General features: G+C 45.5%; 1 protein-coding gene across 6 annotated transcripts in view; it reads right to left on the bottom strand.

Moving 5' to 3' along the window:
• Nucleotides 1-17,802, bottom strand: part of ZPBP (zona pellucida binding protein) — a 48,131-nt gene that overhangs the window by 24,284 nt on the left and 6,045 nt on the right. For 4 of the 6 annotated variants that reach the window (XM_032476282.1, XM_032476281.1, XM_032476285.1 and 1 more), the window contains 3 exons: nucleotides 11,750-11,875; nucleotides 5,337-5,486; nucleotides 996-1,214 (listed from right to left, as the gene is read on the bottom strand). In XM_032476282.1, coding sequence (XP_032332173.1) covers nucleotides 996-1,214; nucleotides 5,337-5,486; nucleotides 11,750-11,875 — 495 coding nt within the window. The remainder of the gene's footprint in view (nucleotides 1-995; nucleotides 1,215-5,336; nucleotides 5,487-11,749; nucleotides 11,876-17,802) is intronic. The other 2 variants (XM_032476284.1, XM_032476283.1) reach the window with 1 other exon arrangement.

Genomic DNA, 17,802 nt, shown 5'->3' with positions numbered 1-17,802 from the left:
CAACACTTGCAGACCGAATACAAGACAATAAAAAGGCTTGAAACAAAAAGCCAACAGAACTCAGAAGAGAAATACGCAGCTCGACAGTAACACCTGGACACTCCGATACCTCACGATGATGGACAGAACAGTCAAACTGAAGACAAGGAAATAGAGGACTTCGCAAACAGCTGGTTTCAAGCGTGAGGTCTAGCCACAATCAAGAATCAACACCAATCCTCTCAAACGCTTCCAGAAAGCTGAAGAGGAGGAAACACTTTTAAACTCATCTGTTGAAGCCAGCATCATCCGGACACAAAAGCCAGACCAAGACACGATGAGGAGACTACAGATTAATATCCCAGATGAACACTGATGCAAAAGCCCTCAACGAGACACCAACAAACCACACCCAGGGGCTAATTAGCAGGATTGCGCACCATGACCAAGCAGGACTCACTGCCAGAACAGTGATGGGGCAGCAACAGAACAAAACCCATTACTGTGACTTAGAGCATACACATGAAAAAGAATGAAAGGGAAAAAGCCCACAGGAACATCTCGTCCGATGCAGAAAAAGCATTTTACAAAATTTAACATCCTTTCATGAAACAAAGCTAGGAAACACAGAAATCGGAGGGAAATAACACAACCTTAAAAAAAGCCATCTATTAAAATTCCACAGTGAACACGACAGTCAGTGGTGAAAACCTGAAAGCTTCTCCTCTAAAATGAACCAGCAAGAACGTGCACTGTGCCATTTCTTCCCAACACAGGAATGGGCGGCCCAGCCGGGGTCTCACGGCCAGGAAAGGATGTCGGGAGTACCCAAGTCGGAAAGGAAGGCGTGAGCTCATTTCTGCTCCCAGGTAACGTGACCGCACGCGTAGGCACTAGGATTCCACCAGAAACGTGTAGACTGACACTCTATGAGAGCTCCCAGGACTTGACAACGTGTCTTTAGAAGCAGCCTTGCATTCTCAGTGTGCCCCCTTTAAGGAGGTGCATTCACTTACCTGAAAACGTGAAGAACAGCTCATTTTGCAGACCGGCTCTCTGCATCTTAACGCGATGGCACTCAGACTTCAGCAGGGAAACTTCACAGGAAAGGTCAAGAACCAGTTTGCTTAAAATCTGAAGCAGTTTCTTCTCAAAAGAAATGTTATAAATACTATTGCAGGGGGCCGCGTGGTACCGGGCCGTGAACTGGTAGTAGCTATGGGGCTCCCGGTAAGCTGAAAGACAGGGGCCACAGGACGACAGTCAGGGTTATTCTGGCAACGCAAACATACCGATATACCGCAGCCATTCGAGAGAAGTCACTATTTGGAATAAATTCACCGTGCAGCTGGCCCCTGAACAACCCACGGTCAGGAACGCCCACCCCCAGCTCGGCTGAAAGCGTGCACCTGACTCCTACAGGGCCCCCCTTGCCCGGGTTCCTCTGCGCCCAGGGTTCCGCATCCGGCAAGGCACGTCACGTGACCCTGAAGAACGGCCACGTCCAACCGGAGCCACAGTTCAAGTTCACGTTGTCCAAGGGCCAGCTGTGTACGGCTGTGTGTACAACTGCATATATTCTCTTTTGTTTGGTCGGCTTTGTTTTGTTTTTTTTTAATATGTTTTTACTGAAGCATAGTCAGTTTACAACGTGTTGATTTCTGGTGCTCAGCACAGTGCTCCAGTCATACATGAACAGACATATATTTGTTTTCACATTCTTTTTAACCGTAAGTTACTACAAGATATTGAGTACAGTTCCCTGTGCTGTACAATGTAAACTTATTTATCTAACATTCTTTTTAATTTAACACTTACTTAGCAATTACTAAGTGACAAACACTTTAGGCACTTCACAAATGGTAACTCATTTAAATCTCCTAAAATTATTACAGATCGGACCTTCACATCTATCGCGAGGAAACTGAGAGACACAGGGGTGAGGTCACACGCCCCACGCCTATGCTCTGAAAAGGAATATACGTATGTGCATGTGTGACTGAAGCACTGTGCTGGGCACCAGAAACTGACACAGCATTGTCAACTGACTACACTTCAATAAAAATATATATAAACAAACAAACAAAAAAACCCAAAACAAAAACAAAAACAGCGAACAAGGTTAAAAATGTAATGATACGTTTGGAGACCAGGTGATGCATTCTCACTCGGCACAGAGCGAAATCAGAAACAGAACGGTACGAGGGGCAGGGGGCGAGCCCGGACACGCAGCGTGAAATGGAAGGAGCGCCAGAAGGAGAGCAGAGAGGGCAGGGCCGGAGGCAACTGAGGGGCAAATGGAAAGCACTCTGCAAGCTGGACAAAGAACCCTATCACCGCACCACAAAGGTCCACGGGCCTGTCAATACGCACGCTGAGAAGAAGTGTCACACTGAGACACAGACGGTAAAACCCAGCACGCGTTTCCCGAGACACCCCGCGGCACCTGCGCGTGCACGCCGATCCGCACGTCGATCGTGTCGTGACTGATCACACCGAAGCCCGTGACGGATCCACATGCGGCACACAGAGGAGGAGCCCTGGCAGATGGGGCTGGAAGCTGGGGCAAGGCTCACGGCAAAGCCGGAGCACAGAGCACGTGCTCCTCTGCTCAGGGGATTGGAAAAACCCCTTTTCTCTCCGGAAATCTGGCACGTTATCAAGCTATCAGCTTTGACAGAAAGGAGTCTGAATATAAGGCAAAATATTGGCAAAATGCCCTCAAACCTGTCTCGGATGCATCCGCCTCTGAGAGAGCCCCAATCTCCGGGGGACGCTCCCCACACACAGCAGCCCAGGGCCAGCCACAGCGGGACGAGGGTCACAGAACAGCGGCATGGGAGGGAACGCGGCAGGCTGGAGGCCGCCGAGGGGACGGGCCCGTGGCCGGCAGGCGTTTCCGCACACTGCCTGGCACGGCTCCCCGCGGGACAAAACTGCTCCCCAGTCGAGGGGCCGCCCCTCACCGCGGGGCGTCTGCGGCCTCTGCCAGGCAGAGGGAACCTGCGTGAGCTGGAACCTCGGTGCCGAGTCTCTCCGGCTCCCCGGACAGACACAGAAGCCTACAGGGGCTGTTCTCAAGGTCTGGCTCTAGGGTCCCTTTACATCCTTGAAAATGACCGACGGCCGCCAAAGACCTTCCACGCAGGCTGCATCTAACAATACCTGCAGTGTTCGAAACTCAACCTGGGAAACTTTTTAAATGTTTATTAGTTCATTTTAAAATGAGAAAAGCCCATGAGACATAAAGAACCATGAAGGAACAGACCTTCAGGCACTGGAACACGCTTTCCGGTCAGGGGCAAGAGCGACACCGCTTTATGCTTTGGGAAGCTCTGTCCCGTGCGGCTCGGGAGGAGGCAGCCGGCCGCCCGCTCCTGGGCGCCCAGTGACAGGCGAGGCGTGGCCCCTCAGACACGTGCAGCTGGCTGGAGGGACAGCGTTCTTAACAGTCCTTTCAAGTGACTGTGGAGGACTGTTCCACAGCGGTTCACCCACCAAAACTGAAAATCTCAACACAGTGGAAACAGTGAATTATATCACAGTATAGTTACAGAAATAGCGTTCACCTTACTGACCCCTCGGGAAGGACTCAGGGTCCCCCAGGAGCCCAGGGACTACACCTTGAAAACTACTCATCTATATTCGGTTAGAGTATTTGATCTTACTAGAAACTGACAAGAACACAACTTAGAAAAATAGGGTAAAAAAAAAGCATAGAAAACCTCAACAGGAGTAATAAACACAGGAAAAGCTGCTCTAAGGGAAACGCAATCCTAACAGTGGTACAGAATTTTACACCTGTTTTCATGTGTACTGCTGGATGAACAGATAGAGAATTTATGTAAAGTTTACACACTCACACAAAACACCCACTCCATGCCTGTTTCCTCATCTCTACAGGGAGGAGAACTACCCTGCCTATTAAATAAGGTAAATAATAAACAGAGCACTTCAAAAAAAAAAAGCCTTGCAAAAATAAGCAGTGCATGTGTTTCGCTGTTGCTACTGTAATTACACGTGAAACAGCCAGCACCGCCTGGTGAGCCTGGCCCCTGGTAAATGCTCAGTAAATATCAGCAATCATTTTCATTACTATAAACCAGCATTCACGTCATGCAATTACATTTGTGAACACACGAGTGTCCCCTTATGAGAGATTCCAAGGCGTATTCGTTATGAACTACATGAAATAACATACATCCACGTCTGTATCATGCATTACAGAAAAAACCACGTGACAAAAATGAAGTGTGACTGATGACAAAGTTTAAACAGATTATTTGCCTCCCAAAGTTAACACAACTTGTCTTTCTTCGGATGTCTGGGGTGGTGTGTGTCAGTGACCTGGGACGCTCGGGAAACCACTCATAGTTCCGCCACCCGCTCTGCATCCAGCTGCGACAACAACGCCTGTCAGCTTCCTACTGCTACTGTAAGAAACTGCCACAGACTCAGTGGCTTAAAAGAGCACAGACTGACTGTCTTCCAGTTCTGGGGATCAGAGGTCCGAAACGAGTCTTACAAGGCTGGTGTCAAGGTGCATCCTTCTGGAAGCCCCAGGGGTGAACCCACTTCTTTGCCACCTCCAGGCTCCAAGACGTCCTGCGTCCCTTGGCTTGGGGCCCCCTCCTCCGTCTTCAGAGGAAGCCACTCCAGCCTCCCCTTGCACGGCCACGCTTCCCTTCCTGCCTCGGGCCCTCCCGCCTCTTACACTGGGCCCGCCCGGGTGACTCAGCGTAGGCTCCCCTCCTCAGGATCCTTGACCTCACTGTCTCTGCAAGCCCCTTCTGCCCTGGCAGGGCCACGCATTCAGGGCTGCTGGCGGGTAGACACGGCCATCCCTGAGGACCCTTCCTCGTCTACCACACGCGGGTCCCACCAGGGGCACGGAACTCTGCTTCGGGCTGTCCTGGCCGCTCCACTAGCAACTCAGCTCTCCAGTCTCAAACCTCAACTTGTCAAACTGCTTGTAGAAAAGGGTTCTGCAGACAGTGGCCATTCCTGCCCCTGCATGGGGGGGGATGGCAGTGCACCATCAAAGACATGCAGACTTTAAAAGCAGTGCAGACTACGGTATCAGCACCTCAATCTGAAAACAGGACTCCACACCGCTCTGTTTTTATGCATTGTCTTAAACTGACCCTTGCAAGCCAGTCCTCCCCTGAAGAGAAAAACGGGCTTCCCTAACCACGAACCCCTTACAGAGCACTCTGCAAGATGCAGGCAGCCAGTGACTTTTCTTTAATTAAAAGAGACTAAAAACAACAGACCCCCTTTAATACAAGCCTGTTAAAATGTGCAAATATTTGAAAACATTAAGAAATGTTAAAAAAGCAAGCGGCAGCACTTCTCACCGTAGATGACGTACTTCAGCGGCAGGTTTCTGACCACCGCCTCCACAGTCGGCTTGTACTGCAGGAAACACGTGTACACGCCGCTCATGCTCTCCTCGAAGTTCTGGAACACCAGGCTCCCTGTGGATGTGATCTGCGTGGTGCTGTTCTCTAGTACAGGGACAAGGAACGGCCATCAGCTGCTTAGGTTAAGTAAGAATGGAGACAAAAACCCAAAATATTCTCTAAACAGAGAAAGTCCTTCCAAATTGACTTGCAAAATCATTAAAGGAGTTGGGGACGGAGTCGTGACGTGTGGCATTTGTTGACGGTGGGTCCCAGGACGAACTTCTTAGGGTCAGGATTTCACTAACCGGAGATCATCAAGTGTGTGGCTGTCCAGGCGCTGGGACTAACAAGTCCACGTGCACAACGTGCTCCTGACCGGCTCACGGGGCCGGAATGGGCACCACCAGATACTCGTGCATGTATGAAATAACACTGATTCTAACATAGATCTACAAAGTAATCGGATACACACATGTATATATACTTATTGGGGAGTTACGTTTTCAACTATCTGTGAAAGGGAGGGAACAAGGTACCCACAACAAAGGCTACCTCAACACAGTCACCGGCAACCGGGGATTTCTCGTCATTACACACGGCACTAAGGAATACCCGGGCTACAGCCCTCGGGGCTGCAGAAGGCAGACGAGAGGTGGTAGGGGCACGGGGACTGCCCAAAGCCACACAGTCAGACCCGCGGCGCTGGGCGTCAGCGCTGGACGGAAGAGCCCTTTCCACGTCAACGTGCTCCGTGACTTAGGCATCACGCTAGGAGAAGGCGACGACGTGGGACGCAAAAGCGGCCTGATTTAGAAGCATGAAGACCTGGATCTGAGGTACACGTTTCTTTCTCACAAACTGTGTAACCCTGGGGTAATCACTAAATCTTTCTGAAGTCTAGCTCCTTCGTCTGTAAAACAAAGAATCCTAATAGACGATAACGTGTCTCATAGACTTGTCTCCATGTAACAAACGCAATGAATGTTAAAATACTTGAAAAAGCTATAAATCATTAAGCTTAAATTCAAGTTGTTAATTCTGAAAGTGCCATGGTTTTCCATCAGAAAAAATTGTTAGTTATTAAAAGTCACTCAGTAAACCACTCTTTATAATTGAAAGTATTAGTAAATAATTGCTTTTCTTTTTCAATTTTAAGAAAATGATTTATTGCTTATAAATCTCAGGTTGAAATTCACTTTGAAGTTTATTTCTTCAAGACAAAACAGAAGATGAATGTTCTTAGTGATGAAATGTTCGTTATTAATTTTTTCACGAACGATTTGTTGGGTTTCTAGCACATGGAAGCCCCTGTTTCAGACGCTGAAGGAGAAATGAACAGATGGCACACCCACCCTCAGGGAACTTACACAGAGCCTGGTGCCTTGATGACTCCCTTTTCTACGCCCCGGACGAAGCCGAGAAATGCGATACATGTTTAGAACGCATTTCTATTGCGTTGCCCATTTCTTCATGAGTATCTTTTGGTGAAAGATTACATATTTATCAATAACATGCCTCTTTTTTAGAACAGAGTAGGAGGTTTTCAAGTGTTTGCAGACACAGAAAGAAACATTGCAGTAACGCGATAAAAGGTGCCACAAACTGTAAAGAAGGTTGAGAATATCACATAAGCATCGAGGCTACGCATTCCTTGGCGATAATCTGCAACAGAAATTTCCCAAACCGGAAGCACCACCCAGGAAGCGTATTAATATACATCTCAGTGCCTACCTCAGTGTTAAATATTACCACAGCCAGAACCTCTAGCAGCATGTACTTCTTAAGAACATACCCTCTGGCCACTTCTTATTTTAAAAAGCTTAAACGTGGCACACTTTGAAGAGATGCCCAGAGGGCTTCACAGCCAAGAGAGGAACCCACTTAACAAATCAGATCTTTAAATAACTCAGTTTAACTGGGAATTTCAGGATGCCAAGGTTTAACAGTATTAAAAAAAGGTGTTCATCTCAAAGCATAAAAACACTTATCTCAATTCTACGGTCTCATTCAAGAAGTCCAACACTAACAGCAAATTAAGAAGCATACAGGAAGGCTAGGAATGGCACATTTCCCAAATACCAAGCAATGCTCGAGGTCAGACTTAAATGAGACGGATGTCAGAAGTCTGAGTTAGTTTAAAATAACTGTGAATAATGTATTAAAGAATGCAGTGGAAAATGTAGAAAGCACGCAAGATGAGACAGGAGATTTCAGCACAGACTGAAACTATAAGAAAGAATTAAATGGAAACGTTAGAACTAAAAACAAAACAAAATGAACAGAAACTATAAAAAATACAGTAACACAGATGGAGCCTTGCTTCAATGGGCTCATAAATTAAGAAAAGAATCAACGAACTTGAAGACAGGTCAAAAGAAATTCACCCAACCAGAATCAGAAAGAGGAAAAACAAAATAACAACAGAAAAGAAGAAAGAATCCAAGATCCGTGGAACAATATCTAACAGTGTCACCCACGTGTGACAGGGATCTCAGAAGGAGCAGATGGACAGGACGGAGCAGAACTGTCTCAACATACAACGGCAGAGAATTTTCCCAAAAGCAATGACAAACCCAAACTACAGACCCAAGACGCTTATAGAACATAAGCAGAATAATACAAATAACAAAAAAACAAAAAAAAATCATTTAATATCCAAATCACTGAAAACGGAAGGCCAAGAGAAAATCCTGACATTAATCAGAAAAAAAAAAAGCACACTGCCCCGAGAGAGCCAGGGATGAGGTTACAGCAGCCTTCTCATGAGAAACTCTCCAAGCCAAAAGAACACATGGGGTCACCTTTAGCATGTTGAAAGAAAAAAACCTGCCAACCCAGAATTCTACAACCAGCAAAAGAAAAAGATGAGCAAATTTGACCCAAAGCAGACAGAAGAAAGGAAATAATAAAGGTAAATGCAGAAATCAACGAAACTGAAAACAGAAAAATACCAGAGGAAAATAAATCAAACCAAAAGCTGGTCCCTTGAAAAACGGATAAAACTGTTAGCCAGAGACCAAAGTGAAAGAGAAGAGACACGACCAACAGCAGGAGTGAATGAGGGCACATCAGAGAGGTCCTGAACATACCGAAAAGACAGCAAGAAGGTAGCACAAACCGCGTTACACGTTAATTCACCAAGTCCAAGAAAATCAAAGCTGGACAGATTCCTTAAAGGACACAAAGCACGAAAACTCACAAAACGGCGTGAAGGAAAACCCGATGTATTCCTCATTTAGGTTATTACCTGTGAAGTCTGAGGCCAGACTCCAAAGGCACATGACCTCATTCTCTCCAGGCCTCTACTTTTCATGGAGGACATGGCTGTACTTACTGCAAAGAATTGCTATGAAATTTAAATGATGAGTATGTGCAAATTGCTCAGAACAGTGGCTGCCGTATGATTCAATTTAGATGTGTTTACTGTTTTTATAAAATTCAAAATAAAAATGAAAATACGTTCTTGTGGAATACATAATACATACAGATCTATATTTATATCCATAAATATGTGCATTTACTCTATGCGTGAACACACACACAGATACAGATATGCATTTATACACACACAAACACATCTATGACACAGGTCACAGAAACGTGCTTGTGTACTCATGAACATAGTAAATGCACGTATGTGTATATAACGTGTTTATATGTGTAGCATTATATATAAACACGTTAATTATATATAACATATATAATGTGTATCATGTGTTTAACGCACGTAGTAAACGCACTGAAAAAAAGCCACGGAATAGCATTGTGAAAGGGCGGCACAGGGCTTCCCTGGCAGGCGCCTGGGCTCAGGAGAACGGGGGCTTTGGACACGAGAAGGTTCAACAGGCTTGATGATGGTGTCCCTTGTCTTCTTACTCTTAGGCGGTTTTATGATGCCTCAGACCCTACCTCTACCTCATGTAGGGCTGTGCATATCGGACGCTTCACAGTAAAAGCACTGCGGGAGAGTAAGACATAACCTATGACCTTTCTTCACAAAACACAGCGAGGATGCAGGCCCGGGGTACAGGTCAGCGTGTGTGCGGGCCCGAGTCTGCGAGGACACTTAGAAAAGTGGTCCCGCTACGCACCAGGAAGAGTTCACCCACCAGGACGGCATCAGGGCTGGAGCAGGAGGCACAGGCCCCGTGGCCATAAATGCTCCGCCCCGTAACTAAAAGCCGCCGAGGGGGAGGCACGCGGCGGGGGGCGGGGGGGAGGCAGACGCCGCGTCTCAGGCTTGGAGCCCACACTCTGCAACCGCGCGAACCCCCCGGCCGTTTCTCGCCAAAGCAGCGTGCAAGTACGGACTGCGCGCTCCTTCGGTTCAACTTCAGGGGAACCACCTTTGGCACATCCACAGAAAGATACCTAAAGGACAGCGTAGTTAAACCTAGGGTCCAAAAGGGTTCTCTGTTTCCCAGGCTGTAAGAAAATCAGACACTTCCTCAGGTCTTCCTGAAAGAACTGAGAAGACTAACGAGCTTCAAACGGCTGACAGTGAACTAGGATGCGATACCGCATGAAATACCAAAATAGAATCATGATGTCAGAATCCCAGGGTTTTCTGGGAACAGCTTTTACAAATATTTATAAATTACAGATACAAAAACAATTGCATTAATACAATTTTATCCTTACCTGGAAACAGCTACATTTCTGAAAATCTATTTTTCCGTTACAAAAGTAAGTAAAAAAAAAAAAAAATGTCACTTCCAGTTAAAGCATTCAAAATTCACTTACACACTATATTTCGCAACACTGGCATGGCATCTTGGAGGAGAAAATGCTTCAAGTTCCAATTTCCAAATCAAAGGAGCAGCAAATTACAGCAGAGCAACGTAATACTTAAACGCTTCTATTTTTGAACTCAGGGTTTCAGTATCAAATGCAAAACAGATTTAATATTTCTGTTTGTATTACGTTCTGTGTTTTCAGGGAGCAATGAAAATAAAATTTGGTTCTATCCTCAGCACCGGATGCCTTTACACCTGGCCCATTGCACTGACTTGTGCTAACGGCCCAGCCTGTCAGGGTTCCCGTTCCTGGCCTCTGCCGGCTTCTCCCCGCCGCTCTCCGGCTGCAGTCGGCTCCCCGGGCCTCCCACGATGCGCAGCACCACGCAGTCACCCCTTGAGAGCTGAAGAACTCACGCTGAAGAAACGCCACCTCGCGTACAGCGTCGAGTCACTCTCTAAGCCTTGAGTTATTTTAGAATCAACGTAAATATTAGAATAACGTACAAGGGATCGTTCAACTACATACAATGTGAATTAAAACGTAAAATATTTCTTCAGCAAGTCTTCGTGTGAATATACTGTTTTTCTCTGTTCCAGTTTACAGAAGGAGCCGGTGGGAAGAAATATTTTGGACGAAAATTCACTAATATGAAGGCTGGAAACAAAACCAGCTAAGCTGATTTATATTTTTGAAACAACACCGCAAAAGCAAACCAGCTCTTAGCAAACAAAAAAATTTAGAATGAAGTAAGATAGGTGTTTCAAAACAGCAAAATAAGACGGTGAATGGAGAAAATGTTGACCAAATCAATCAGACCAATAGTAGTCCCCCTGTGGAAAAAGCACCTTCAGGGGAAGGAGAGCTTGCTTTCTCAAAAATCTGAAAACTTAAAGGCTGCCGTTAGGGTGCGCCTCAAGTCCCCCCTCTCTGGCTGAACACCCGAGCACTCAATTTCCGCTTTTGTAAGCACAGCATTGATACCGTGTCAGTACATGGCCACTGCCAAACCATGCAGGATATTTAATTAAAAGTATGTTCTTAACACTAAAATATGTTACATTTAGTCATTTTTTTCAAAATGGATAGTAACACTTAAGTTAAATTCACCTATAATCCATACTGTGCGGTCAGGACTTTGGTCGGAATGAAACAGAAGTTCAAATACACACAAGAGCGTAACTACTAATAAAAGCCTCGAGCTGCCTACGTGGGGCTGTGTAAAACACACACCTCCACGGTTACAGATCCAGAGCTCAAAGTGCTCATTGGTCTTCTGACCAAAAGCCAAAGTCACATTTGTGTCTTCATACATTCTGTGCGAACAGAAGTCTGACTCAAGTAACCAAAATGATTTTATGAACTTTACAAAGAAAAGGCAGCACTGTCTTGAAATAAGGATGCTCAGAGAATTTTCCACTTTAATCATCCTGCATGTATCTATCTCAGACTCAGCTCTGCGAAGCGTGGCCGCACCACGTACACTTTGAGACCCTGACTCCAGAAAGAAGTCACAAGTAAGGCACTGAGTTAAGAGATGAATGTGGACGAGATACAAGGATTCCTTCTGCTCTGAGCACAGCTCACACATGTCATTTTTAATCACGACAACTGACACCGAGTCCTACCTGAAACAATTTTCCCTTTCGGCCCGTGCCACTGGAACGACGGGTCCACCAGCTCGGAATTCCGGAGTTGCTGCGTGACACACAACACGTGCGGGCTCTTCCGATGGAGCAGGACGTACACTTTCACTGCAAATACAACATTAACATGTTCTCATAGCATTTCAGGCTCATTCACGTTCCACAGCGGCTTGCATCTGGCACTCTGGGCTGCACGTTTTCGTGCGTTTTCTTTGGACTGTTGCTATTACCTGATGAGAACTCAGTGCCACTGCGCTCCACAAACTAACACTCAAGACGCACTTACTTGGGTGTGAGAACGTATCTCAGTCTCAGCACAATGCACTGGTCTTTTTATTCAGAGCTCACAAACACTAACTTATTTTATTCTCAGAAATGTATTTTAATTACAGAGTACTAATTAATTCTATAACTAGACTTTATCCGTTTTGCGAAGACCAAACCTGAAAGAAAGTGACAAGATAAATTTGTTGATTACAGGAGTAACAGACTGAAGATAAGAAGGCAATCGTTATTTAAATAAAATATAAAGTAATACTTTGTATCTTTGGGATATGGAATGATTCTTAACGTAAGAAGCATAAACATAAAAAGAAAAACACCGAACTCAACTCCTTAAATAATAATAATTTCTGTTCAGTCCTACAACACAGACAAAGTTGACATCTGGGACCAAAAGCACAACCAACTTGGCATCTGGGAGAAGCTGTCTGCAAAAAACACAGTCAATAATGAATTTATAACTGGAGTATAAATAATATGAAACTGACTCCTTCGAGGACAGCAAGAGAATGATGGGCAGAGGTAATTTAACTTTCAGTTTAGCCAAAATGGAAAACCTGGACGGCACGTCACGCCGTGAGGGTGTGGGGACAACACCAGTGCGTGAAGCGGAAACTGCAGAGCAGCTCAGCGGAGCGGCTCTCCTGACGCTGAGAACGCCCCGTCCTGCGATGAGGACCTTCTAATCCTGCGTATGGCAAACTCAGAAACCTTCTCAACAGGCACAGGGTGAAACCGAGAAAAAGGTCTTCACACACAACAACAACAAAAAAAAGAAATGAATTCCAAGTGCAACAAAGATGTAAAGAAATAATTACTGAATGAATGGAAACATGAGGGATGAAACTAGAAAGAAGAAGTAAAAAGGGAACAAGATAAAGAGGTCACAGAATGGAAAGCCAGCTGACCTCACGTGACAGAAGAAACTGAAGAGGTTCTAGGTGAGAAAAATCAGGCAGCCAGCATTTTACACAGGGACAACTGGCAAAATATATAAGAACCTACTCTGGGATATGAAAAATACGTATCAAACAAAACTAATGCGTTTTAAGGATAAATGTAAGCATATCCGGTAGAAGAAAGCAACAAAAAGGGAAATTAGTTACATGTAACTTTTATAATTTATGTTTAAAAGCTATATAGTTTTTTTTTTTAAAGTTGTGATGATCAGTGAAAATGGCAGAGTAAAGAATTCCAAAAATCACCCCTTCATAAAGGTAATGAGAAAAATGGCATAAACTGTCAGAATCAACATTTTCAGAACTCTGGAAATTAATCAAGACTTGCAGCAACCCAGCAAAAGCAACCGGATCTGGGCATGACGGGTTAACTGATCTTCGTTCAGTTACCAACGATAATTCAGCTGCCCCACTCCCATCACCCCTCCCCAGCTCTGCGTAACCTGGAAAACCACCTGCCGCAATGGCTCCAAGAACCAGCAGCCTGGCAGCCGCCGGGGGGCAGACGGGCTCAGACGGCCTTCAGCGCCTCCCTCCTGGGGCAGCGTCATCACCCGACCTTTCTGGCAGGGTCCTGGACGGCAGCACTCACAAGGCGGGCTTCACCGGATCCAGCTCGGAGCACGCCCACCGCAAAAAGCCTTTTCCACGAAGGGCATTTGTCAGAAACCACAGCGGTAGACAGAGGCGGCCACTGAGCGCTGCAAATGCCTGGCCCCGTGGGCACGGCCGGGGGAGCATCGGGCTACCGAAAAGCTTCCGAGGAAAAGTGGGGCGTGACACGCCAAGGGCGCTCTGCAAGGCCTGGCACATCCCTAGGGAGACAGGCGGCCAAGTGCCCGCGGCGTGCGGCACTCGGCCAAGGCCGGGCGAGCTCGGGGAACAACGAGAGGCCTTGCCGTTCCCTCCTTGGGCTGAACCCGAGGCCCTGCACACAGCAGAGCCATCAAGTGCCGGCTGGCAGTGGAGGGCGTGCCACGGCGGGCACGCCTCCCAAGAACCAGCATACTAACCGTTCTGGGCGTTAAATGAAATGCCTGCCGAGCCATCAGCCCAGCTAAGCCACCTGAGCGGCCTCGCCAGTGGCTACACAAGACAGAGAACACATAACGTAAGAGCTAGCTCAGAGAAGTCACTCAACAAACACCAGAGGAACACCTCGGCTCACCGCGCCTCACTTTACTGTGCTTCACAGATACTGAATTTTTTTACCTTCAGTGGCTTGTAGCAAGCCTGCGTTTCAGATGACGGTAAGCATTTTTTAGCAGCAAAGTATTTTTAAAATAAGGTACGTACATTGCTTTTTAAGCTGCAATGCTATTATTGCACACTTAATAGAACACAGCACAGCGTAAGCATAACTTTCACAGGCCTGGGGAAAGCGAAAAGCTTCATGCGACTCGCTCTACCGCGACACTAGCTCCGCTGCAGTGGTCTGGACCTGGCCCCGCAGCGGACTCCGAGCTGTGCCTGTACAGCCAGCCGCGACGACGTGAATCCCGGTGAGGGGGAGGAACGCGGCCTCCCGGGCACTGCACAGTATCACCTACAACGTCCAGTTTTCAGCCAAAAATAGGAGTCGTGCAAAAACCAAGGAAGTGTAACCACAGTCAAGGGGAAAAAAACAAACAACAGAAGTGTCTCTGAGGAAGGCCGAACTTCCGAGTCATTGGACGGTGACTTTAAATCGGTTATTTTAAATATGGTCAAAGCACGTCATGAAGTACCAGAGAAAGGTATGCAAATCACGTCTCTCCAAAGAGAAAACACCAATAAAGCATCAGAAACTATAAAACAGAGCCAAAGAAAAATTCTGCATTGAAAAGTACAACAACTGAAGCGAACATTCGCCGTAAGGAATGAAGGGCAGAACTGGGCAGAGGGAACAAAGGATCAGCAAGCTTTAAGGCAGAGCGACCTTGCATTATTCCACCCGAGAAGCAGAAAACCAGACACATAAAGATGAACGGAGCGCGGTAAGAGGCCGGTGGGAAGCCATCAAGCTGGACGGCAGATACTCAACAGCCATGGGAGAGTGCAGAGAGAGGGGCAGGAAGAGTACTTGAAGGGAAAAGGCAACGCTTCCCCAAACTGATGAAAAGCCTGAGCCCACACATCAAAGCAGCTCAGTGAACCCGACCTGTAGTAAGTAGAAAGAGCCCCCACCTCAGGCCCATCGTAAACAGCTGGGAGAGCCCCAAAGCAAAGGCAGAATCCTGGGGGCAGCAAGAAGAGAAGCAACTCATCGCACGCGCGTGACCCTCGACGCAATTAGCTTATTTCTCAACAGGAACCACAGTGAAGTGGACGGTCTGAAGGGGCCGAAAATAAGTAAACTGACCGACTTAACAACAAAATGTTCTCCCCAAGGAAAAGCCCAGCAGCAGCCGAACTCGCTGCTGGCTGCCAACAGGCGCGGGAAGGAGAGCTGACAACAGCGCGCCCCAAACTCCCAGAAAGCAGAGCAGGCGGGAACACGCCCCACCTCAGTCTGCGAAGCCACTACGGCCCTGAAAGCAAAACCAGACACAGACAACGAGAGAGAACGTCAGACCACTTTTCCTTATGACTCAGGACCTAAAAATCCTCAAAGTACCAGCAACCAAGCACGGCAGAATGAAAAAGGATTATGCACCATCATCAACTTAGATTTATTCCAGAAATACGAGGCTGGTTCAAAATACAAAAATCAATCGATGTATTCCTATATCATATCAACAGGAAAAAGGACAAAAACCACATGATCATCTCAATATGCACAGAAAACAGTTTGACAAAATCCAATACCCTTTAACAATAAAAGCACTCAACAAACCAGGTACAGAAGGGAACTTTCTTAACCTGATAAAGGCCATCTGCAAAAAACAGCTCACATCACGCTTAATGGTGAGAGACTGAAACCCGTCCCACCTGCCACCCTCAGGTACAAAACAAGGCCTGCCTGATGACATCAATACTGAACGGGAGGTTCTATCTGGAGCAACTAGCAAGGAGAGAAAGGCATTCATATTGGAAAGGAAGAAATAAAACTATTTCTATTTGCAAGTGACACGATCTTTAATTTAGAAAATCCTAAAAAAAGAAAAGGTTGGAGAGCTAATAAATGATTCAATGAGGAGACAGGATACAAGGATACAACAACAATTTACAAAACTCAATTGCATTTCCATACAACTGCAATGAGCAATCCAAACACTAAACTGAGAAAAACGTTCTATTCACAATAGCATCAGAAAGAGTAAAATATTTACGGATAAATTTAACAAAAAAAAAGTACGAGACTCATACACTGAGAACTTTAAAACATCACTGAGAGAAATCAAAGAACACCTAAATGAATGAAAAGGCACTCCACGTTTATGAACTGGAAGACGTTACAGTGTTAACGTGGTAATACTCCCGAACAGACTGCATGCAGTCCCTATGACCATCCCAGAGGGTTTTTTTCCAAAAATTGACAAGCATGGAATCTCAGAGGACCCAGAGTAGCCAAAACAATCTTGAAAAAGAGCAAATTTGAAGAACTCACACTTAATACTTTCAAAACTGGCTATAAAGCAACATTAATCATGGCAGCATGGTACTGGCATAGGGGCAGACATACGTATCAGTGGAATTTAGAGTCCATTGAAAAAATACATCTATGGCAAAATGCTCTTCAACAAGGGCGCCAAGACAATTCAACAGAGGGGGAAACGTCTCTGAGACACACAGTGCTGGAACAAGCGGATATCCGCACGCAAAAGAATGAAGGCTGGCATCTACATCACACCACATGCAAAAAAATTAAATATGGATCAAACACCTAAATGTAGGAGCCAAAGCTATAAAGTTCTTACAAGAAAACAGAGGATAACACTATGTGACGTTGACTGAACAATCATTTCTGAGATATGGCTCCTAAAGCAACAGTACCAAAGGAAAAATAGAAATGAGACTTTATCATAGTTTAAAATGTGCTCTTAAAGAACACCATTAAAAAGTGAAAACACAATCCACAGAACAGAAGACAATATTTGCAAATCCAATATCTGACAAGGGTCTAGCATCCAGAACGTATTTTAAAAAACTCTTCCAACTCAACAATATAAAAGACAACCAAATTAAAAATGGGCAAAAGACCTGAACAGGCATTTCTGCAAAGAAATTTGTTTATTCAAATAGTCAATAAACATATGAAATGAAGTTCCACGTATCAGTCACTGGGGAAATGCAAATCAAAACCACAATGAGAATCCACTTCACACACACTAGGATGACTATGATTTAAAAAGATGGACAATAATAAATGTTAATATGGATGTTGGGAAATTTGAATCCTCATACATTTCTGATGTGAAAGTACAACAGCTCAGGCTCTCTGAAAAACAGTTTGTCAGTTCCTGAAAATGTGAAACACAGAGCTAACATATGTCCCAGCAATTTCACTCATAGGTATATACCCAAGAGAACAGAAAACATAGGCTCACACAGAAACCTGTACAGGAATGTTCACAACAGCACTCTTCAAAATAGTCAAAAAGTGGAAACTTTCTAAATAGCCATCAACTTGATGGACACACAAGTATAGTATATCTATACGGCGGAATATTATTCAGCCATAAAAAATGAAATATTGATATATTCTCTATAACACAAATGAACCCTGAAAACATCATATTAAGTGAAAGAAGCCAGACACTAAACAGCACATAGTGTTTGATTCCACTTATATGAACTGTCTCAAATGGGAGAATGCAGATAGAACAGAGAGTGGATCAGTGGTTTCCAGGGGCTGGAATGTGATTGCTTAAT

The sequence above is a fragment of the Camelus ferus genome, unplaced genomic scaffold (genome assembly GCF_009834535.1).
Source record: "Camelus ferus isolate YT-003-E unplaced genomic scaffold, BCGSAC_Cfer_1.0 contig313, whole genome shotgun sequence".
NCBI lineage: Eukaryota > Metazoa > Chordata > Mammalia > Artiodactyla > Camelidae > Camelus > Camelus ferus.
The sequence above is the reverse complement of the archived record's forward strand: the minus strand, read 5'-3'. Positions and strand labels throughout refer to the sequence as shown.